Source organism: Nylanderia fulva, unplaced genomic scaffold (assembly GCF_048542155.1).
Source record: "Nylanderia fulva isolate GAGA-0341 unplaced genomic scaffold, ASM4854215v1 Scaffold1, whole genome shotgun sequence".
In the NCBI taxonomy this organism is placed as follows: domain Eukaryota; kingdom Metazoa; phylum Arthropoda; class Insecta; order Hymenoptera; family Formicidae; genus Nylanderia; species Nylanderia fulva.
The window spans coordinates 2,400,451-2,424,069 of NW_028189192.1; the positions used below are offsets into that span (position 1 = coordinate 2,400,451).

Consider the following 23,619-nt stretch of genomic DNA (forward strand, 5'->3'; position numbering starts at 1 on the left):
AGCTCAAGCGATGCAACTTCCTAATATACTCCAAGTAGAATTGCAACTTTTACATCTTGCATATATACAGGATAGCTTGAAAATATTTAGCGAAGCGAAGATCTCTCGCATCATGTGTTATGTTATACGATATCGCGCGGTATCTAATCATAGAATTTATCGCGTGAATATACTTGTGAAAATTTCGCTTTCACTTCGGGAAGTTCCGAAGATCAAATGTCCGTGGCTAAAATTCATTTCGCTTTCTCCGCTCACGTCCCTTTTTCCTCTCCGCGAAAGGTGCGCGTGGACGTGCGCTTCTGCGGACTGACCGGAAGCGACGCGCTCCTGTGGCGCGGTGCGCATCGCGACATCCGGCCGATCGCGGTCCTCGGTTACGAGGTGTCAGGCACGATCCTGGAAATGGGCAGACTGGCACACGAGCGGACAGGCTATCAGCTGGGCGAGAAAGTCGTCGTGCACAACTATCCCGTCTGCGGTGGTTTTGCCGAAAGCTGTCTAGCTCATTACGAAGTAGGGAGGTATTCTCTACCTTAAATGGGATATGTTGATTTTTTTTTTCGCCGCGAATATTTCGGGTAATTGCGATCAGGGTGTCTAGGAAAATTTGAAAACAAAATTTAAAGACATTCCCAGGACATTTCAAGAAAAGCACAATTTTCCAATAGTATTATATAATAAAGATGTTGTACAAGAAACTGAAACATTTATTTTCTTTATCGAGTCGATATAATTGCATGTTAACGAATGAAAATTAATATATGCATTACAAATATTCGATACAATATTTTCTTATATTTGAATGCTTAAAATCTATTATAAATAACTTATGCGTAACACATATTTTTGGACTCTTAAATGAAAAATATATTGTATTATTTACAAAGTAAGATGAAATATTTTTGCTCGAATAGTCTCAAGGATCTACAAAAAATTGAAGTACATTTCAAGGATTTCAAAAACGGCTAGACACCCTGTGCGATATTTATGAAATTTTATGCTGACGGATATTCGCGATTTTATCATTTCTCATACGCAAAGGAATCCCGAAAGATTCATCGAGTAATTGTTACATAGGACGTGTTTAGATTAACAGAAAGAGTGTCTTTGAAAGACGCGACTGTCACGGACGATTATTTTTCGGCATTACTGACGATGGGTCGTCGAGCTCGCATTCAGAAAAACGAATATTTTCTCGTTAACGCGGAACGTTCTCGTTCCGCTCTAGCTGTTATCGATCTCGCCGTTAGAATATTCGGAGCAAAGGTATAAATTGGCATTTTCCATCCTTCGATTTTACACTTGAGTAATAAAAAATGAAAATTACACGCGTGCGCATTTTTCTTCGCGAAGAGTTTTTGTAACAAATATTTTAATCGACATAATAAAAATAAAACGCTTCAATTAATATATCGAAATTTTCATCCTTCGTCTCGTGAATAATTATTTAAGAACCTGAAGACGGACTTTGTCTTTCATCCCAGCCGATAGCTCTGTGCAACGATGTCAGGCGAGCCGAGATGTGCACCGACCTCGGCGCAGAGGTCGTGTGTGATAAAAACGAACGATGCTTGCCGTATAAATTAAGAGAACTCACCGGGAAGGAAGAGGTGCGGGTGTTGATCGAGACCGAAGGCGGGCCGTATTTTCGGAGTGTCGTCAAATGGTGCGAAATCACGATGTTACGAAATTGCAAGTTCTTTCTCTACAGTGATCGTATAGGACAATATAGTACTGGAAGAATTTTATAAGAATTTCTGTGATTAATATTTACAATAAAAAATATTAATATGTACATATAGTAAAATTAATCAAACATATTTTGTATCTTATTGTGTGGTAGATATTAATACTTTTATCAGAAAAACTCTTATAAAATTCGTCCAATATCATATATTACCATGACTTTTTTCAAGATAAATTTCAAGAGAAAATTCTCTCGGTGTAAAAATAATAGAGAGCTATGTTAGAAATCGCATAAAATTTTATATACATATTTACGAATGAATTGCCTTCTCTAATAATTATGGCAAACTGTTGCATCTGCTATTGTGGTGTCACATACATATATTTTTTTATAGCTTAAAGCACGACGGCCTAATCGCTCTTCTCGGCGATGCTCGAGATAAACGGCATCTCGATCTTTACCTCCTGTCGCCGAATTTCACGATATTCGCGGTCGCCGCGGAACATTACAAGGTCGCCGACGCACTGGTGTACAGGTGAGCACCGAGATTTTCAAGATCCTCGCAGAAGACACAAAGATCTCGCACAATAATAGAAATGTACCTTTCTCACCCGACAGAGAGACTGTGCAACATCTGCTGGATTATTACTCGGAACGCGCGATTCGTCCTCGTATCTCGGCGATTTTCGGTCTGCATCGCGTCAACGATGCGTTCGAGTATTACACGACGGTGCCGAGCGGAAAGGTGTTGATCGACATGAAGGATCTTGAGCGGATAACCATGTGCGACGAGTCTTAATTACCGCGATAAATCAACTTTGCGGTTCGTCCGCCAAAACGCGCGTTCATTTGAAGTCGCTCACTTTGATCGCGAGATTTTCCGCGAAGGGGCAGTAGCATCCAGAGTGTTACAGTCATGTGACTCTGAAAAGCTGCGCGCGATTTTTAAACTTTGAACTGGAATATCGATAAATATAATATTTTTAAATCGATTTCTAATTTTAATCAATTTTATATTTGATTTAATAACCCGTATAATAATTTGTTATCCTGTTATTTCGTATATGCACGTAATAAGTCGTCATTCTCAGAATCAATTTTACCAACGTCGATTATATCAAGTTCTCTATTGTCTGCTCCGGATAAAGTACGTTTCCTCAAAATTAATCCGTCAAAATATCCACATAATATACATTCAAAGGGACATAAAAAAATGTGAAAAATCAATCAGCAATATTGAAGTCTCCAAGAATGATAAATAATTTCGAAACGCGCAATTCTCGATATATATATTCCTAGATACGCGCTATCGCTTCGACCGATCCCGCCGCGAGATGACGGCACGCTGCGCGAAAGGCTCTCGCTATCGAGCGCGACGAATGCAACCTCGCGGCCGGTGCAAGTTGAAGCGGAGCGGCAGCGCGTGTCCGTCTCGGCTCCGCGATTAACGCGCGTCGCACACGTTGTCGTGGTGCACGGCTTCCCTTATCCGCGAGGAATCCGGGCGCGACATATCGCGGCATCCGTGTGTCTTCCCTCGCAGTGCGCGTCTCGGTACATACAACATCTGGGCGCGTGCGATACACATTATAACCCGCTGACTTCCTCTCCGTCTCTCTTTCTCTCTCTCCGCTCGATTCGAGGAATCGCGTCCGTCCTCGCGAAGTGACGGTGTCGTCGCGCCGCGCCTTTCTCGCACGCGACGTTCGCGGAATTAGCACTCGCGCGCGGTGGTGCGAGAGAGAGAAGGAGAAAGAGGGAAAGAGAGAGAGAGAGAGAGCGAGAGGGAAAAGAGGGGGCGGGAGAGAAGGAACGAGCGAGACAGTGTCGCGTCGCGACGGCTCTTTTCCGGTTTCCTCGCGGCTCGCTCGTCGTCGCCGCGGCCGATTATCCTAGTTCGTTCGATACCGCGCGCTCGTTTCCGCCGTCGATATCTCTCGCGCTGTCAGTCGCGCGAGTGATACTAATACATGCAACCTGTTGTCCTCTCGCGGCACGTTCCGTGATACGCAGCCGTGCTGAGCAACGACGTGCTGGCGGCCGACCTAACCTTGCACCCGACCTGGGAAACGCGCCGGCTCATCGACGCTCGGAGCTGACGGCAGTATGAACGGGTAAGCCGACATTCTCTCGATTCCTTACGAAGCAAAACTCGTTTCGTAGCGCGATGAAAAAAAAAGAGGAGAGAGAGAGAGAGAGGGAGGAGCAATAAATTAAATGAGAGTGATAGTGGAATATATGCATATGACTTTGAAGGAGTTGAAGGATTTTTCAAGCATGCAGAAAGAAAGAGAGCGCGTTTTTAATTATTTGGTAAAGGTATTCCGGGCGAAATAGCTTCGAAAAATATGCAGCTATAATTTTGTTTATATCTTCAAATATATAGCTGTACATGCATGGAGAGAGATTTTTTTTTTTTTTAATTTAACCTGAAAATCGGGAGACAATATGATATTGGAAGAATTTTATAAGGTTTTCTGATTAATATTTACCGCACAATAAAAAATATGTATTATGTAAAATTAATTAAACGTGTTTTATATCTTAATGTGGTTTAGATATTAATATTTTTTATTCCGATAAATATTAACCAGAGAAACTCTTATAAAATTCTTTCAATACCATATTGTCATACGATTATCACGACCGAATTTTCAGGGTAAATTCTAAGAGAAAATTCTCTCTGACAAATGATTTTGCAAATGAGTAGATATTTATTATTAAATAATATTGATATAAATTATGCATATAACAGATGTAATAAATCAATAACTGATCAGTCGAGATAAATAAATATAGTTTAGTTGACATTTTTCATAAAAATGACCATTTAGCGTGACAGAAGAAATAAAAAATTAACGTGACACAAAAAGGAGAGAATTTAAAACATGGAGAAGGGTTATCAGAGCCGCGGAAAAAAAAAGAGAAATACGCATATATCAGGAGGGGATATATGAAGCAGAGGATTTTCTTTATCACATGTCATTCCTCTTCCTTTCTCTCTCTCTCTCTCCATCGTTTTCCGTTCCTCTTTTTCTAGCCTCGCCTTTGCGAAACGTAACATGCGGAGAGCAGCTCTCGTCCAGCTCTCTGTGCACACCGCGATCGCGTACAATTTTGCGAGGTGAAAAGAGAAATCCACCATTGAAACTTAATTAAGCAACGCCAAAGTCCTTTAATCTTCGATATTGCGCAGCAACGACTGTTTAATCACTCGTGTGAGCTTGCTTTTTTAAAAATGTCCTTTGCAATATATTCACCGTGCCGATTCGGCCCGATATAATCATCCCTTTTTCCACCAATCATGTTCCATTTTTAATTACATAAAGCGAATATCAAATATACGCGCTTCGTAGCAATCGCAGTAACATTCGCTCGCTTTGCGCTAATTCTCGCAGAGTGCAATTTCCTCGGCGGAAGAGTTTTTATAATAGTAAAAAAAAAAAAAAAAAAAAAACAGAGAAAGAGAAAAAGAGAGAGAGAGAGAGAGAGAGGACAATTAGTTTCGTACCGCGTAAAGAATCGCAAATTCTCACGAAAATCAAAGCGTATTTATCGTGAAACATTGCGGAAATATGTTTATATGGATGTTATTCTCTCTCCTCGCTCTCTCTTTCTCTTTCAGCTTCCGGTTGGCCAAGCTTTTAGCCGTGTTTATAGAATCCCGGCGTGCTCCGCTCGCATCTACGCACATTTTATGAATAATATTCGATTACACCGCGCAACAGTATCCGATATATCGTATACAACACGCGTTTATTCCGCGCCGTTGGCGTCCAATGGCTTTTGCGAGCAAACGAACGCGCTTTGCACATACACACATACATATTATTTCTGTGTACATATAATCCCATTCTACTTACATTTCGCCATAGGCGGTACGTGGAACACCGTAAAACCATCGCTGCTCGTAATATTTTTGTGCAAAATAAATATGAAAAACTCGTCGGCCCGACGACTTTGGACTCGTCAAGCTTTTCATATTCTCTTTCATATTCTTGCCTAAGATTCTCATTTCTATTCCACACGCTTATTGTTGACGCTAATTGTATAGCTGTCAGATCTCTCCTCGGCGTTACATGTGAGATTTGACAAAAGTAAGTCATACGTATATCTCAGAGTGTTTTTTTTTATTTAATAGCTGATTCTTTGATCGTTTGGAGATATTAATAGAATTTTAATTTAAAATTTAGAAAAAAAGTTAATGATTTTTAAAAATACTTTTGCTAAGGAAAAATCCAAATTAATCAGAGATTGCTAATAAAAAAACATCCGGCGCTTTTGGAGCATTCTATGTACATATTATACAGCTTAAATATTTACGTTTTACTCGTATAGGTATATTATTTATGCATTGATTAAGAGAATAAAATAGAATTGAATGAGAAGGATCACTGCAAAAATGTACGTTACATTTACGACTTCGACTTTAAATTTTACAATTTTACAGAAAATACAATAATTCATTTATCACGCTTAATTAAAATAAATCCGTTTTTCGATCTTATCGGTTTTCCGCTCTCAGAGTTTCCAGTTTTGTAAATCGCATCGCAAAAGGTATTAATGAACGAACTCGTTGTGTTTTGCAAAAATTATATATGTATATACCGCGCGCGTTTAATGCGATTAGCGCGAATCTGAATAACTTTTCCCAAACGATTATCGAGTTTCGCTCGTTTTCCCGGCCGAATTTAATTCGCTCATCGCTGGTATCGAAATAATACACCGCGGAATAAAATCGCACGATGACGTTTGCGCGATGACAGAACTATTTCCGAATCGACGCGCGCGATTTATTCGCGATATTTATGCTTTTTTCCGCGACACAAAATGCATCAAAATGCATTTTCACATGTGTTACATGTGCTTAACTCTTCAGTCGGTATTCGACCATGCACGTGGTAAGTTCTTCGGGTTTTATCAACCCACGGTCACGCCGAACCTCCGAATTCGATCATCTGTACCTATCGTTGGACGATGTAAACTTGGTATTTTTAAAAAAATAATCTTTATTTTTATCTTTTTTTAATAGTATAAACCTATGGTACGAATCGTAAATTAATCGCGCAATTTTGATCGAGAGTTTATATGTCAGTTACTTATAAATATGTCAACTTTGATTGACACCATCGATGATGAATCGAATCTCGTATGCCGTCATTAGGGCTTATTACGTATTACGGTGACCGCTATATTCGTTTCGGCGACGGAATTAGATCCGAAGAAACGAGAGACGTAAAGTCCTGGCAAGCGATAGTCGTGGATTCGCGCCAGAGAGTGATTTACTCTCAAGAATGCGTGTCGAGAACGCTTCGTTTCATCCGATTCGTCGTCGCCGATCTCAAACGGTACCTTGTTCCGTTTATTTTTCTTGCAGTCAACGTGATATATCGTGTCAGAGAAAGAGAGAGAGAGAGAGAAAGAGATTTCATCGCACTTTGTACAGGCCAAAGCTTCACAGATTCGAGGTAAAAGGAAAATATTTCTTTCAGATTTAAATTTATCTTTCGCGAATTCCCTCTCAGAACTGGACCGCGTATAAACGCGCGAGATTTCGCGTCAGATTTCATGCTTAAATTTTTGCGCGACGAAATGGCGCGCGAAAATTGCGCGATGAGAAGCAACGAAATGTAGCTTACGGAGAGAACGCTCTCTCCGCGAATTGCGAAAGACTCGGCTTCGTGCATAATGCATTGGCACTTCGCCGATGAGTCGCCGATAATATCTTTACGCTCTCTGTCAATATCGTCGAGGTCATCGCGCGCTCTTTTCGCAACAGCTAGGCAGCTGGATTTTGTTCATCTCCGAATTTTTCGCGGTTTCGAAGCTCATTTTCGGACGGCATTTTTTACATTTTTTTACAAGCTTACAATTAATCATCTTATTATTTTATCATTTACACAGCATTTTATTTCTATAAGATTTTCCTATATTTCTTGTGTGTAAATAGTATCATTATTTTTTATATAATTTAGCTTTTTATAATTTATCAAGATTTTTGTTGCACGAAGGATTCGTTTCAAATTAATTCTCGATACTGTTTGTTTTAATTATTATTAAGCGAAAATCAATGAATCCACTGAGTTTTTACTTATGCAAAAAAAACTCTCTTATCGTATAACGTTTTATATAACATGCACAATCGACCGGCGAAAACGTGCTGTTTAATCATGTACATATATTTATCTTGTGATACAGTCACTGTTACGATTGTATGAGAACTAAATGCCGACAGAGGTGTATCGTCTATCTTCATATTTCTGATATTATGTTTCACTGCTGTGGCCATTGATGGAATTGAGGCCGGTGCTTAATCAGACAATTTGCTGAAATTACTAGATACTAGCTTTCGCGAGATGTCGAAACACCCGCGCGTTAGGCTTTATCAGAGTTCATACATTTGTATATTTGCTCGTGATACATCTCCAGTCATTTCTCCGTTTAGCTACGCATACTGCGTTTCGCGAATAGTTTAGTCGGGTTGCTTTGAAATTAAACAAGACGTCTCTTGTGATCGTCATCAAAAGCTCCTCCGACCGCGAATTCTACAAAAAAATCTGACTTTTCTTTCGATATTTCGATATATCGTGTGAAAGAAATTTTGCCGCTGGTCATAATTTTTTTTCAGTTCTCAATATTGAAAAAAAGTTTGGTAAGTTATTATTTAAAAATTAATTTTTTTATTGAAAAAAATCCAATTGAAACTCCATACGATTTCAATTATTCTGTTGTAGTTCGTCTATTTGTTACAAATAAAAAAAAAGACAAACCTCTCGACTGGTGTAGCTACCAATTTGGTCGACGAGAGCTAGAGAGCGAGACTCGAAAGAGAAAGAAAGAGAGGGAGGAAAGAAGAAGAGAACTCGCGGATGCAGCTTCATCGGCGTGAAAGCACTCTTCGTTCCTGTCGCGGTAATCATCTCGTATTCATGTCGCGGAAGTGTCCTCTCTTTCGTTCACACGTGTACACCTGTACGACGAGCGGCGTCTTGCCAAGTGCGATTCAAAGTGTATCACATCGCGAGAAGAGAATCGTGCATGTACTTCGTTAGTCATCTCGCGGAATCACGCGTCAAAAATTTCCCGCCTCCATTAATTTTCGCGAAAAATTTCAATTAAAAATCTCTTCTGACCATATATCCTTTTATATACATTTTTCCGTGAAAATCTATAACAACGCGACGGACAAAAAATTAGCGGGTGCAGGGTGTCCAGCAGATTCAATGAAAAAAATTCCCTGATTTTTTCAGATTTTCCAAGATCAGAAATTAATTTTTTCCCTGACTTTGTAGTATTATTTTTTCCAAATATATAATATTTGCATATATCTATATGATAAATCAATTAAATGTTAAATCATGAAATCCTTGAGATATTTTTGTCAACAATGAAAAGATTCAAAAGTTAAAAAAACAAAATGTTTAATCAATTATACAATCTGCATTATCGAATACGTACGATAATCGAAACAAACATGTCACTATAAACTATTTAAATAATCACCTTTTTTATTTATATTATATCAAATTTTTTAATTTTATCTCTAATTAACAAACACGTTATAGATGAACCGATTTTTAACAACACAGAAAATGAGCGTGCTGGGGATCAAGGAAAAGTTTATATTTATTTAATAAAAAATTTCAAATTATTGAGACACAAATATAGAATAATGTGAAAAATTTCTTGACTTTTCCTTGACAATTCGAAATTTATAAATTCCCTGACAATGCCCGGTTTTCCAGATTTCCCTGACCGCTAAATACCCTGGGGTGGATAAATCGAAGATAAAGAAAGGAGGGTGCATGGACGGGAAGGATAGAGTTCTTCTAATTTAAAATCTGATTAAACGCTCGATCGCCGCAGCGTCTGTGCGGTCTATTCAGCCGGGCCGTTAATTGCACTATCGTTTCGTTACGCGTTGCGAGAGTCTACATAGAGACGCCGCTCTTCATGCGTGCGTGCGTGCGCGCGCGGGTCAAACTTCACGCATCGCCACAGCTTCACAGACTCGCCGTGCGCGATGAATGCGTAACGCGCCCGCATATGCGAGAGTGCGCGCGCCCGCATCTCGCTCGTTATCGCTCGCGTTCATCGAACCGCGTGCACCAAGCCCTCTGCCTTTCTAGGTAAACGCTTATCGGACCTGCTGCTGCGCCCGATGATAATTAAAATAGACAAGACTCGGCTCGCGCGCGCGCACGCGCCATTCGCAAATATCTCGATCGCGCTATCAACCGTCATATTCCGTTTATTTAACGACTTTCCGTGACATATCCTTCGTTATCGCGAAGCAGCGAGTAATTATCACGTACTCGAAAAAATTGATGATCGAAGAATCACGCTTCGATTCTCTTATCGATGACACATAAATGATTAAATAAATATTTGAAAGTATATTTTTTTCTTTCGACATATGTACGTTATATCTTTCCCGCCGCGTTTCATAATAGAAGAAAGTGTATAGTATGAATTTTGAATTGATAATTATACCAAATGATATTACGTCATTCATCTTTTCCTCATTAGACGTGAGATACATTAGCTACTTTTTTTAGATACACGGTAAAAAACATTTCGTATTTCTGTTGAAATTATCTTGTGTAGAAATTTTTGTGTTAAAATTTTAACATACTCTTATATTAATATAACATATTGTCGTTATGTTATTTTGACATTTGTCTGTTGAGTTAATATTCACTATTTTTAAGTGTTAAAACAACACAATTAAATGAAAATGTACGAATTTTTGCTTATATTATATTTTTTGTGTTATTTTTTCACATATTACGTGTGTTATTTAATTACATAATTGTTTTCTGTTAAATTAACATTAAAATTAGAGTGGATAAATTGGGACATGTGAAATGTGTTAAATTTAACACAATTTTTTTTACTGTGTAGAAGTTGCACTGCGTGAAATAAAATGCGATTAATTTATATTTTATTAATAATAAGAAATTAATTTTAGAATTTTATGAATAGAAGATTGTATCTATTGTACATTGCTGTTATTAATTCAGTATTAATTTAGAATGGTATAATGTTTCGTGTATGTATATATTTAAATAAATCGCAAACGACACGAATTTCGAAATGTCGAGAAATTTAATTTCGAGCACAGCTTAATAACCAATTAACATATAGCCGTTCACTTTCCGCCTTAATACGTGCATATATCGTGTATTTAGTTTCCGTGCAGTAAAATATCCCATTCTCGAGGACATACGAGCAGTTTGGTCGGTATTCATCCCGGCTTTGTCGTAAAATGTACGATGGAACTACTTTGGTTTCTACAGAGTATTCATTCAGGAATTATCACTATTTTCGTCAAATGCGGGTACTAAAAGTCAAATGAAAAAAATATATGTATATATACTTCAAAGAATGACATGGAAAATTGCATTGTGTGCTTGTCAATCTATTATAATGTCGTGTTAATTGAGCATTAATTTAAAATTCATTTTATATGCGATATTGTTTTGTATATTTATATATATTTAAGTAAAGTATAAATATATAATATAGCGCTTTGAAGGAATTTAATTTCCGACACTAAATTAAATTAAACTGAAAATCATTTCACATTCAATTACGAATAATGTTTGCTCTATTAAAATGTCACATTTTATTAGCCATAACAAAGATTATTTTATATTTAAAAGTTGTTTAATATTTAAAAAGAATGCCCGATCGGGTGAGAAATTGATTCTAAATTAGTGAAACGAATACATGCATATACATTGGCGGAAATGCTTGTAAAGATAATTTGCAAAATATATATATATATATATATATATATATATTTCGCAGCGTCAAAACGCGATAGTCGCGATTCTCCCGCGCGATTTCTGCGCGATTCCATGATTGAATAATAAATTGATAACCGCGAATACAGTCCGACTTTACCGTCTCTGGAAAATGGACGGCCGACGGATGCCTGCGGAATTTTATTAACGACCGTAACGCACTGACGGGCCGATATTTGATGGTTACCCGGGTTACGATGCAGACGCGCGAGCACACGAGTTCGTTAAAATTGACACACCGTGTGCCCCAAACGCAGTTGTACTTCGTGATATTACGATACCGCGGGTAGACGTTTTGCACGGTTCGACGTCATCTTCTATATCGTCGAATTCGTTTGCCTTTTGCTTCGCTTGATTTAGAAATTGTCGCGCGTGATGGCGCGACGTATTTATTTCTTAAATTAAATTGACCGAAAAAGTCCTCGATTATTTATAATGACTCTGCTAAAGAGAACTTAATTATTTTTTGATACAGCCATATTTTATATATTTCGGTCTCTCATTTTAAAGAGACAAATTTAATTTTCACATCTATTAAACATCGGAAAAGAACGTCGAATAACAATTAAAACGCGAAATAAGAAATATAAGAAATAATCGATCGTGGTGCGATCGAATCTCATTCGTCGATCTTATACCTATATCTCGGAAAAATCATCGCTCTTGGGGAAACGCTGGAAAGAGGAAAAAGGGGGAAGAAGTGGGAGAATATCTCGACTCGAGAAGCCGTCCCGATATTTCGATCCTAAGGGCACACAAAGCACCACTCGAGGGTGATGCGCAAATGACAAATCGTTCGGCAAATAATAAATCGGGGGCGGCACTCAGGACCTGTAGGGATTCGGAGGGTCGACAACGACGAGGCGAGGTCGAGAGTCACGTTTACGCGTAACGCAGCTCGGCGAGGTATTGAATATTCCTCATGTTCTCCACTGCTTTCACCAGCCTACACTAAGCCGGCAAGATCCTGACGGAATATTTCCGTCCAGAGTGAAATTTGATTCTCGCGTGATCCACTAGGTTATATTTGCGTTAGATGACCCTGAGTTTTTTTTCGAACATGAACGATGTTAACATGATAATATTTGGGGCTTGAGCGAACTGTCAAAATGCCGAAGGAGGAAAGAGTTATGTATTTACCATACAATTATTATTGAATAAAATTGACAGACCAGTCCTAAGTTAATTTATTGTAAATAAAAAATATTCGTTTACCTTTTTATTTAAGTATCTCTTCTCACAAGTACCACAGTCTCCCCTTAGTTTCTCAAATTACCGCTCAGTAAAGTGATCAATTTATAGTATATACGTGATTTGAAGAGTGTAGGATTACATTATTTTCACTTAATGCACTTATAAGGATGAAACATTGTATTATGAACGATCGTCTTTGAACATCAAAATTCGAGAGAGATATTGATTCTCCCAATTTTCCGCGTGTATCAAATTCACGTGGAGTTTCGAGCGTCTCCTAATTATTTCGCGATTCCTGCAGTCAAGTCGTAGACGCCGAGGGAAGGAAAGTGTTTCTAGTTTTCGACGTTATTATGTTAATTTGGGATCGCATAGTCCGACGAAGGGGGAAGAGGAATGAAATCGGATTTGCGCGCTTCGGGACGCGAGCGTCTCGCTATGTCGGTGTAGGATTCTCTAATTTCGTTCTAAGGGCTCGAGAGATGCACCGCTCGCACGCGGCTGCTAATGCCAGTTTTCCCGGTTCACCGGGATTTAACGGGCGGTATTATGTGATGGACGTAAACTCGGAAGCGAAGAGGCGCGTGAAGGGATGAGCGTTGTTTATTATTTCATCAGTCACACGTCTCTCGATTTATAGATTTACATTTTTTTTTTTTTTTTTTTTTTTTTTACGTAAACAAAGATATTTTCGCGGAAAAATGAATGTAATCTTTAAAAAGATGAGAACGCAATTCCATGTGTGGTAATAATTCTGAATAATTTAATAGGACATCGAATTTTGAAAATACGAAAATATAATTGATAATTAATATAATGCTGTGAAAATTCTTACGTTGCGATAATCGCATATTTCTTCTGTCACAAATATGTCGCAGTTGAATTTTGTAAAATTGTTATCGGCTCTTTTTTCAAATTTGTAACATAAATATCTCCGTAAGCTAAGCTCTTCGAGTTAAAAATTTCGCAACAGCAAAATCTATCGAGAGTTCAATAAAAGCTTTTATCACCTGTTCGCATCCCCGAAATTCACTCGCTTCACAACTTCGCTTCGAAAAGCTTGACACTGAAAGCAATCTACATTCTCGCAAGTTTTGCTTCAAGTATCCGTAATGGAGAGATGGTGCGCGATATTTGGAATACATCCCCTGTACTACCTCCTCTCGGTCGAGTGAGATGTGCGCCACTGTGCGCTGCCTATCTGGGCACGTAGTACCCTTCGACCGGAAACCCTCCGTCGGGATTAACGGCTGGGAATGGACAGTTGGGCTGCGAACGAAAAGCCCGTGGGGATAGGGGGAAAGGGAGTGGCGAGAGGACTTCACCTACACTGACAATGAGAGAGCCCTCTTGATAGCACGCGACCTCTCGTTCGTTCGTTCGTTTCAATTTCGATCACGCGATCGCCCGTATAAAAGAGAGAGAGAGAGAGAGGGAAGAGAGAGAGAAAGAGAGGAGACTCTCGCGCGTTCGCGGAAGATTAGTTCCGCGCTTGTCAAAAAGTCAGTGGAACGTAATAATAGTCCAGTGAGTAAATTCTTTCTTTTTTTCTCTCCGATCGATCGGTCGATCTCATTTTCCTTCCGCCTAGAATATATGAGGTCCGAATAAAACAATTGACTGTAAATTGCATATTTGATTTTTAGTAATTGACATATGGTATATGTTCTGACCTTTTGTGTGTCTCTAGTTTAAAAGAAAAATGCGGGTTAATGCATCGCGATTTTCGATCAAGTTTTCTTTTACAATAATGTCTCATGTTTTTTCCTTTTTTTTTCTTATATCAGAATAAAAGTTTTCCTGTACATTTTAACAGCAAGTTCCAATAACTAATTATATTCGAAATCGCTTATATTCTCCATGTAATAGAAAACTATATAGTTATTCAAAGTACTTCTCAATTAAAGATTAATCACGTTTGATTTGTACCATGTATTGTCCTTGGAAATAATACATATTTCCACTTTTATGTTTATCATAAAAAAGTAAAGGATTAAGATATTAAATTTTTTTTATATTTTACGCGTACAATATTATATTGAAAATATAAAGATATATATGCGAATCATCAATGAAAAAAAGGAATTGCTATCTGTGTAATATATTTAATTAAATATTATCGATTTGTACTAAAAATAATAATCTCTCTTTTTAAAGTCAACAATTTTTAAAATTTAAATAATCGTGTCACGAACAGAGTAGCTGCCTGTAAAAACCATTGCTGAACGCAGTTAATATTTCCGGCCGATTAATTTTAATTCAAAGCGAATATAATCCACTTTAATATTTGAATCGCGCAACTAAATGATTTAAAAGATTAATAAAATGTCGCATGCCTAATTTATACTATTTCTGTTAGGTATAAAAGAGTAGATAAATTTGTATTCTTAGCTCAATCTCTTGTATTGACATGTATTTTTATCTCTTCAGATGTGACGATTAACTTTCTTATGCAATTCTTACTGTTTTTATCGTATCTAATATTTTAAATAAATCTTAATCTTATTTTAAGATAAAATGAGTAATTTGCAGATTTTGTGCGTCTAATGTCCAATTAAATCTTATTGATATTGCGTAATTCATTTTTAAAAAATAGTTTGAGGAGGTCCAGCATATAAGTTATCTCGCATGGCTATCTATTCATGTAACAATCTTACGGTCGATTAACTACGAATTAACCGATCCCGTCTTTATATTTTTTGCCCTCGTTATAAAGAATAACCTTTCTCTTTTTGATCGCTTTTCTTCTTTCGCATCTTCAATAAGATCTCTCCGTTCTAACGCTCCCATAATTAGAATTCAATTTGAATCTGGTATATATTTAGATGAAAATTAATTGCTTATGCATTCACTTCTTCATATTAAATTAATATTACTACTTATTGTTAGAGTGACTTTTTATTACGGTAGTATGATATGGATTCAGATAATGAAAATATAAATATGAAGAGAAAAATTAAAAAAGTATAACTGAAAGAAATTAAATATTCGAAAGAAATTAAAATGACGAATAAAAGTTTATTTCAATTTTTTAAATAAATATAATAAATGGATCTTATCTTATTTCTCATAATTTTTCAAGAAATTTCTATAAATGCATTCCCAATATTGTTGAGAAACTTTTTAATAATATAGAGATAGACTGGAAAATTCTCGAACACCTGACAATCCTGGCAGAACTTGAATCCTTCGATTTAAAAATTGAAGAAATTATTAGGAAAACATTTTGCCTCATGTCAAGAAATCGTGAAACTAGTTATATTGGAACAAATGTTTGAATCTGTTGAGAGAAATAAACTAATGCTAAAAGCTTCTTTTTAAATATATATATTTGAAAAAGTGGAATAAATTTTTAATTACTTTTTTTTCAAAAGTGTAACTTATTTTTAAAGCTTTCTTTCTGTAAAAAAAAGTTTTTCAGTGTCAAATTTTTATAATGCTGCGAAATAAAATTTAAAGATAACCAAAAACATTCTCGTACGCGGAAAAATAATTATAAAAATAAATTATATTGAAAAAAAAAATGTATTTCTCTTCTAATTGATTTTGAAATAGAGAAAATTGATTGCAGCATATCTAGATGTCTTTGCTATTTAATTGAACAAATTCAATTCAACGAACAAATTCAGTTACTTTATTAACAATTGTACCTGAATTCACACGCGTGTGCATCATTGTGTTAAAATCATAAACGAATTACGGATCTGACGTATATTAATTTCAATCTCAGGACAGAATCTTTCGACTACATGCCTGCACGCTTATCCTAGGAATAATGAATTTATATGAGTTTTAAATAATAACTATATAAAAACTTTTAATTAAAAAGATGTTATAAATCAAATTTCCTCTCTAGTCGTAACAAAAATGGAAAGCCATTAATAAATGGTTTGATAAATGTCGGTATCACGATGGCAATGTAAAATATTTAAATCTCTTTGGTATCGAGTGTATTTCGATATGTTGCACGTGAATAGGAGAGACAAGGGTGGAAAGGGGCAGATGGCTGTAAATCACGCGACGCTGTTCGCTCTTTGCTTTGTAAAACTGTACCGGTATTTCGTTTTGGAGTGCATGCATCATTTGCTGTAAATCGAATCCTCTCATTTTAAAATGGAGTTCTTTCCTCTGTAACGGTAAAGTGAAAAAAAGTGAATCGTATTAAATATTATGGCAGTCTATTACCATATTGACTTTCGCTGCGTATTTTTTTTTAATCTATACGAATCTATAATACGCGCTTGCAACAATTTTCTGATTAAAACTCTAAACTAAATTTACGGGTCGGGTCTGAGCGTCGTTTTGCCAAATTAACTTGAAAACGTCGAGAAAGCGCGAACGAGTAGTTTAACTTCGGTTAACTCGCCCCGTTCGAAGTGTGTAGCAACGTAATTATACGTCGCCCCGTATTAAAAACAAGGAGCGATAATCAGTATGCAAACGAGAGGGACGGCCTCGTTACGTTCCGAGGAAAACTGTATATAGCATCGGCTTCGTCAACGCGCCTTGGAGACCAAACCGGACTGTTTCGGGCTGCACACGTTGCGGAACGCAAGTCGATGATGCGGAAACACGGGCGAGATAAACGATTAAAATGCTAATTTTTTTTTTCACAGCGCGCACGCACGAGCATATTCTTGCTTCATGCATGTAAAGAAAATTCGTTTAGTTTCCGATCAAAAATGTGTATACTAGATGTCCAGTAATGATTTATTTCTCATGTGCAGATAGAACAGGTTGAATCAAACAAGAAAGTCCTATTAATGAGAAATAAATTTAAAAAATCGCCTAATATTAGGACGTCTCTTCTCGTTGCGCATAGATTAGCCGAGCTTTTTTCATTAATTTCTAAATAATTATTTAGATCGCAAAATGATAAAAGACTTTCCTAATCGATTTAATCCATTCTATCTGCATACGAGAAGTCGTGGGATCATTACTGGATATCATGTATATTATGGTATGCATGTATCGCACAAGTTAGATTACAGTATGTTTTACGGAAGATTACCACGCAAAATGTGGATATCACTTCCGCAATAAATTGCGTCGAGAATTACGTCATAAAATCCGTCCGTAAGAAATAATATAAATCACCGTAAATCTGATTAAAATTTTTATTCCGGGGGATATACACGCAGTTAGTTAGCTGATAAATTTAATTTCGCAATCGCAGGACACACAAGTTCGTTAATTTTTAAATTTAAAAGTTAAATACTTACATAAATTTGCGAGAAAAAGAGATAAAGACAAAATAAAAACAAAAAAATTTTGAGATGCTGTATTTTTTTATGGCTTGACCTAGATAAAAGAAATTTTTGTTAAAAACAAGCTAGATGAATATTACAAAAACATAATTATTTTCTTCATTAAATGCTAAATTTTCAAGAGCAAAGTGTCGTAAGTTTTCAACACTCGAAGACGGTGTTTCTCCAAGAGTTTTTTCATGCGCATTTCAAGATTCAAGATCTGCGATGTACACGTCTGACATATAACCGGACATTGAAATGCAGCTTGATGTAATATTTGCGCTTTCTCGTGATGAATGCAATATATTATATATTCCCGGTCGATTTTTTGTCGCGTTCGGTCGAACTGAAAAATTCATAAGATCAACCGTGGTGACTTTCATCAGTGTCGCGCCAGCGTACAACCCGCCAATTGTGCACGGAACAATGCGCGACCCGGGGCGATTATGTATGTGTGTATGTGTGTGCGCGCCGCTTTGTATCCTATAGATTCTTACGCTCCTACATATTTCATGTCGAACTCGGCGCGCGCGTCGCGCTATTAAAAGTTTCTACGACTGTCAAACCCGCTCGTCGTATATATTCCTCCCCCAAATTCGCTTCGCATCGCCGGACTTAATCGCCGTTGCTCGCGAGATCATTCTCCATCTCTCTCGCGCAGTCTTGTCTATCTCTATCTACGGAAAATCGCCGTGGCTCGATAAACTTCGATAATTGCACCGCGGATTATTGTACATCCGACGTTTCCGCCTTCTTCCCTCTTTCCCGTAATTACAGACTTCTGTTGTCGAAGTTTCTTGTCTTGTCGCGACGCGAAACATTGAGTTTGTCAAACACGTCAAGATTCTAAAGATATACGTTTCTGTGTGTAAGGCAGCGAGCGTATTGTCGTTAATAAATCAGAGATGCTGTAACAAGTCTCTCTCTCTCTCTCTCTCTCTCTCTTGTCGCACTCTGTAAATACGCAGAACTGCATAACAGGAGATTAAGAAACTTGTGCGAACATACTATAATCACATTCGAGAATGTATATTAAATTGTGGAAATATCGAAAACACCGAGAGGGTATTCACTTCTACGAGTTCTTACTTTCGTCGATCTTTTTACGCGCGAGATACCAGGAAGAATATTTTTAACCCAGAGAAATGCACCCATCGCAACTATAAACAAGAATAAAAAAAAAAAAAAAAAGAACATAAAACAGATCACTGTTTTGTGTTTTGAAAGCCGCTTAAGCCCCCTTCGAGATATTCCCGTGCAAATACTCGTTCAATCGCAAATCGTAAATTCGAGCCAGCTCGGTGGTCGGATTAACGGACGGGATAACGAATAATAATTGTCCTCGCCATTGGAAGTTGTTGCGCTATTTGTTGAAAATCCGAAGCCTAAGCTTCAATTAATAACAGTTCCGTTAAACTGGGAAAAATACATGGTATCGTCCGATATCATTCGATCTGAGAGCATAAACTCTCACGCAGTTTCTTCCTTCGGGATTTTTTCGACCGAGTTGAAAACAAGCTTTTATTATATTTTCGTCGACGTGAATATTATTTCGCCCGATAAATTGAATTAGAGAAAAATATTGCGGGAGAATTACGTCATCCATTCAGTAATTGATGCAGTTTCTGCACACATTTACGCAAATTGATATTTTCTGATCTGTGTATAACTTTTTGAACTCGGTATTTTGCGCTCTTTGTGCGTCAGAGCACGCCCAAAGAGAAAAGTTTAGAATGTAATTACCGTTAAATGCATTTTGCCTCAAATTTTTCTACCGCTCGCCCGAGGTGTATTAAGGCCCCGTTTCGTCATCTCCGTGAGTACGTTTCCGGAATTTCAATTGTTGAATGAAACGATAACATTGTTTTATAATAATTTGTTAGAATTAAGAGTAACGAAATAAAGGGGGCAGCCGCAGGCTCGCGGAGCGACGGTAAATGAAATTATTAAAGAGATCTCTTCTCTCCTATATTTCTTTTTCGTCTCCGGTTTTTCTTGCAGATAAGATGCCCTTAAAAGAGAGAAAGAGCGAGAGAAAGAGAGCGTGATTGATATTACAAATAAGCGGACCGTAAAAGAACTGAGAATAAATTTTGCGATTCTCTCACATATTCACAGATTAAAGTATAGATATATTAGTATTAAAACTTCAATCTCTATTAAAACTTATATTTTGTCGAGATCATAAATATTAACAAGTTGGTATTGGTAATAATAAATAAAGCAAAAAAAAAAATTGGATCGTTTTCTTCGAAAAATAGCAATAATATTTAGACCAGAAGTTTTTATAAGCATCGATGTTCGTGTGATAAAGTACTTTCATTTTCCGTCATATAATTCATAAAATTCTCTGCCAGTAACAAAACTAATTTCAACTTTTATTTACGTCTTCCTGAGGTTGATCACTGATTCAGTGATATATATATATATATATATATACATAAATATATATAACTGATATAATATTGATATAAAGTGAGTGGTATATATAACAATCAATAATTGATTGGACACTGATATATTTTATGGAGTGCTTTATAAGCATATCAAAGGCTTAAATGCTGGCCTGAATATTCCCATTACAAATTATTGTTTATATCAAATTTCTCGATATTTAAATTGAAAGTGTATAAATAAGAACATAAAATTAGATTGTAATTTCAAAGCTAAGAATCAATCAAACTTTTCCGCAATTATTTACAGTAGTCAAAAAAAAAAAATAAAATCTTTAACAGTAATTTGATAATGCTGTTCGCGTTCTCGCGATTTTTCCAAGTTTATTCATTCTACTATACAGTATTATTCGATTACTCGATAACGATAGGTACATTTAGTTAATAATTTGTCAGCTCATAGTTACATGTAATCTCATTTAAATGCACAGAAAATATTTTAAACGTATATCATTAATTCTGTTTTTATATAAAATAAAAATTTGCCGCGTCTGAAAAAAAAGTCTCAGTTTCTTCTTTCGCAACGTTGAGATTTTTCTTTCATAACATATTATCGCATAAAATGCCCCTGAAAAGGCAGCTTAATTCGCGTGTAGTTGGACGATCCGCGCGTTGGCGTTTCTTTTTTTACTTTAATTAGTTTCAATTCCTTTTGCGAGAACAAAATATTATCCGCTCTTGACCTCTCCTCATCGCTCTAATTAGTCGCGTACAATAAGCTCGTACGCGAAAAATATTGGGGAACGAGGAAAATTGGGTGGGTGTGTCATGAGCGGCTTTGATATTTAATCACGTTTAACGCGAGCACACTGGGTCGCTTTTAATTCTGTTTGTTTCGTGGAAAAGCGAATTTCCCGGATGGCTTTCCTCGAGGGATCGCGCAAAGGATTCACGAGATTATGATATTGCTATGGATCCGAGTTAATCTCTCTTTCTCTCTTTCCGCTCTTTCTTCATTTGGTCTTCCCATTGTGGAACAACTCGATCTCTCTCACATGTAACATTAGCTATTTATATATATATATATATATATATATATATTTGAAAGGTCAAGGAAAAATATTTGAATATATATGCATTATTTTTGTTAATTGATTCTCGACGAGGAATTATTTTAGAATAAATTTTTTGCATATTTTAATTTCTATTATTAAATATCCCCATAATTAAACTTGAAAAATTAAGAAGCAAAATTTAGTTGAAATTGATGAAATAATAAAATACTTGTATCTATTCATACTTTCGAGACTTAATTGGTCAAAGCTAGTTAAATTTCTACTTTTATCCACGTTTATTTAATTCGAGACGAATAAAACTATTACCGTTATATTTAACGATACGTTTCACTTTGTTTCGCCATAGTTTTTTGCAGAACGCATGGCATTAACGTATTCAGTAGGCAATCTAAAGTTTTAATCAAGTGCGGTTTTAAAAAGCATGCTGGTCACATATGTGTGAGCGTCGAAATTAACTGCACTTCTCCCTTCCTCTTCTCCCGGCTTCATGTGTTTTACCTACGATAACTAGATAATCAAGTTCGATAAAAAAAATTAAATGCGTTACACGTGCGCAATATGACTCTAGAAACTACGTGGGTGTTTGCAAGTTATAAAATATTAAAGCTGTATATACCTTTCTTAACCTCCTACGTATTCCTATAGCTAGCAAGCTCCGCGTAAACACATTATTACCAACAAGAGCGATGCATCATCTCACATATATTTTACGAGAATCGTAATATTTTCCTGTCAAATCTTTCTCAAGACAAAGAATCGATGATACGACACGCGGATACCGTGACACGAGAATTTAATTTATACAAAACCTTAGAGTTCTATATTTCAAGATCGCGTCATATGTCATTTCTTCATTTACTTAAGCAGCAAATACGATACTTTCCTTAGCGTTCGTCTCAGAATTATAATGAGAGTGAAGCCCGATACAGGACCGTAGGGTTAGTTAGAGGGTTTATGAGAAGTCTAGAACGCGTTGCGAGATTTCGAAGTTTCGGGCGCTATAATAATAATTGTATTTACCCGGCAATCCGGTCCACACGATGGTACTCGTGTACTTTACGAGCCAGCTATTATCGCACGCGTTTACGTGTCCTCGTTCTTGACAATCTGGGTCCTAATGGCACCGTAAACATTTGCGTATGAAGATCAAATAGAATACCTCGCTGATGTCATCATGCCGTATCGTATCATCGATTTGTGCTAATCGCGCTCGCTAAACATCGAATTTGTAACACTGTTTTCAGCATAAAAGGAAATTTGTTTTTAATTATACATATATATATACATTTCTAAATTATATTTCTATATATATATATATTTTGTTCTATATATATATCATATATATATATATATATATAAATTACATATATATAAATTATATTTCTATATATATATATATATATATATTTTTTTTTATTTTATTTTATTTATTTCCTAAATTTGCATGCTCTAATACTAAAATTAAAAAGTATAAAAGTGAAGATAATCAGTTTTGTTTCCGAGAGAAACACCCATAATAAGAATGTTATGATATTGATATTAATATCAATGTTTCAAATATTTTTCTCAATTATATAAAACTGGTACGGTATGAAAATTTAATTACGCACATTTTTTTTTTTTGTGACATGTTCGCCGATTGCGGGGTAAGTCGCAATTTATTTAAGATTGCGCGCAACGCGCGTTTAATACGACGGACACCGCTAATCGCGCGAGGATACAGAGTAGAGGAGATGGGATGTCCACCGTCGTCGCCGAGCTCATCCGGGAAGCCTTCAAGATCCTAGCGATTACTCCGTCCCGGGTTTTTTGAAATTAGCTCCGCCACCTCGGTGCGCCCGAAGTAATCCCCCATTTACTCCCTCGTTCGGCCAACCCCCTTCCCACTCTTTCGTTCCTCCGGCCAGCTGTAATACTTTTTAATAATGAAAATCCCGTCTGGACGCGCGCCGCGCCCTGTAAAGACGAGACGGAGGAGAATGAGAGGAGAGCACTCGCGTTCGCGTCCGAGCGCGGGAACTTTTTAATGAGCGAAAATGTAGCCGATATACGGCCAACGGCTCTCGGGAAATGGGATGAGCAGCTCATAAAAAACACCATCGAGTTCTCTTGCCCTCTTCCCCTCCCACCCTTCTCTTATCCATCCTCGACTAGGTCGAAAAAAATGGAGAGGAAAAAAAGAGAGAAAAAGTTAATATAGAACTTCGATCT

The 23,619-nt window shown here is 36.8% G+C and overlaps 3 protein-coding genes across 6 annotated transcripts in view; 2 read left to right on the forward strand and 1 right to left on the reverse strand.

Moving 5' to 3' along the window:
* The window catches only part of LOC114928501 (pancreatic triacylglycerol lipase), a 124,445-nt gene that overhangs the window by 73,824 nt on the left and 27,002 nt on the right, over positions 1-23,619 (reverse strand). The window lies entirely within an intron of this gene.
* On the forward strand, positions 403-2,486 carry LOC114928465 (protein Cryzl2-like). Its single transcript, XM_085481278.1, has 5 exons — positions 403-521; positions 1,089-1,266; positions 1,485-1,666; positions 2,082-2,222; positions 2,306-2,486. Exons 1-5 carry the CDS (start codon positions 403-405, stop codon positions 2,484-2,486), a joined length of 801 nt encoding a protein of 266 aa, XP_085337404.1.
* Positions 3,067-23,619, forward strand: part of heph (polypyrimidine tract-binding protein 1 heph) — a 386,169-nt gene continuing 365,616 nt past the window's right edge. For all 3 annotated transcript variants that reach the window (XM_085490344.1, XM_085490352.1, XM_085490358.1), the window contains exon 1: positions 3,067-3,801. The gene's annotated coding sequence lies outside the window, so the exon portion shown is untranslated. The remainder of the gene's footprint in view (positions 3,802-23,619) is intronic.

Coding starts and splice junctions, on each gene's coding strand:
- LOC114928465 (XM_085481278.1), top strand. CDS start 403: ATGGGCAGACTGGCACACGAGCGGACAGGCTATCAGCTGGGCGAGAAA. Junction 522..1,088: donor GCTCATTACGAAGTAGGGAG/GTATTCTCTACC, acceptor GGACGTGTTTAG/ATTAACAGAAAGAGTGTCTT. Junction 2,223..2,305: donor GCCGACGCACTGGTGTACAG/GTGAGCACCGAG, acceptor CTCACCCGACAG/AGAGACTGTGCAACATCTGC.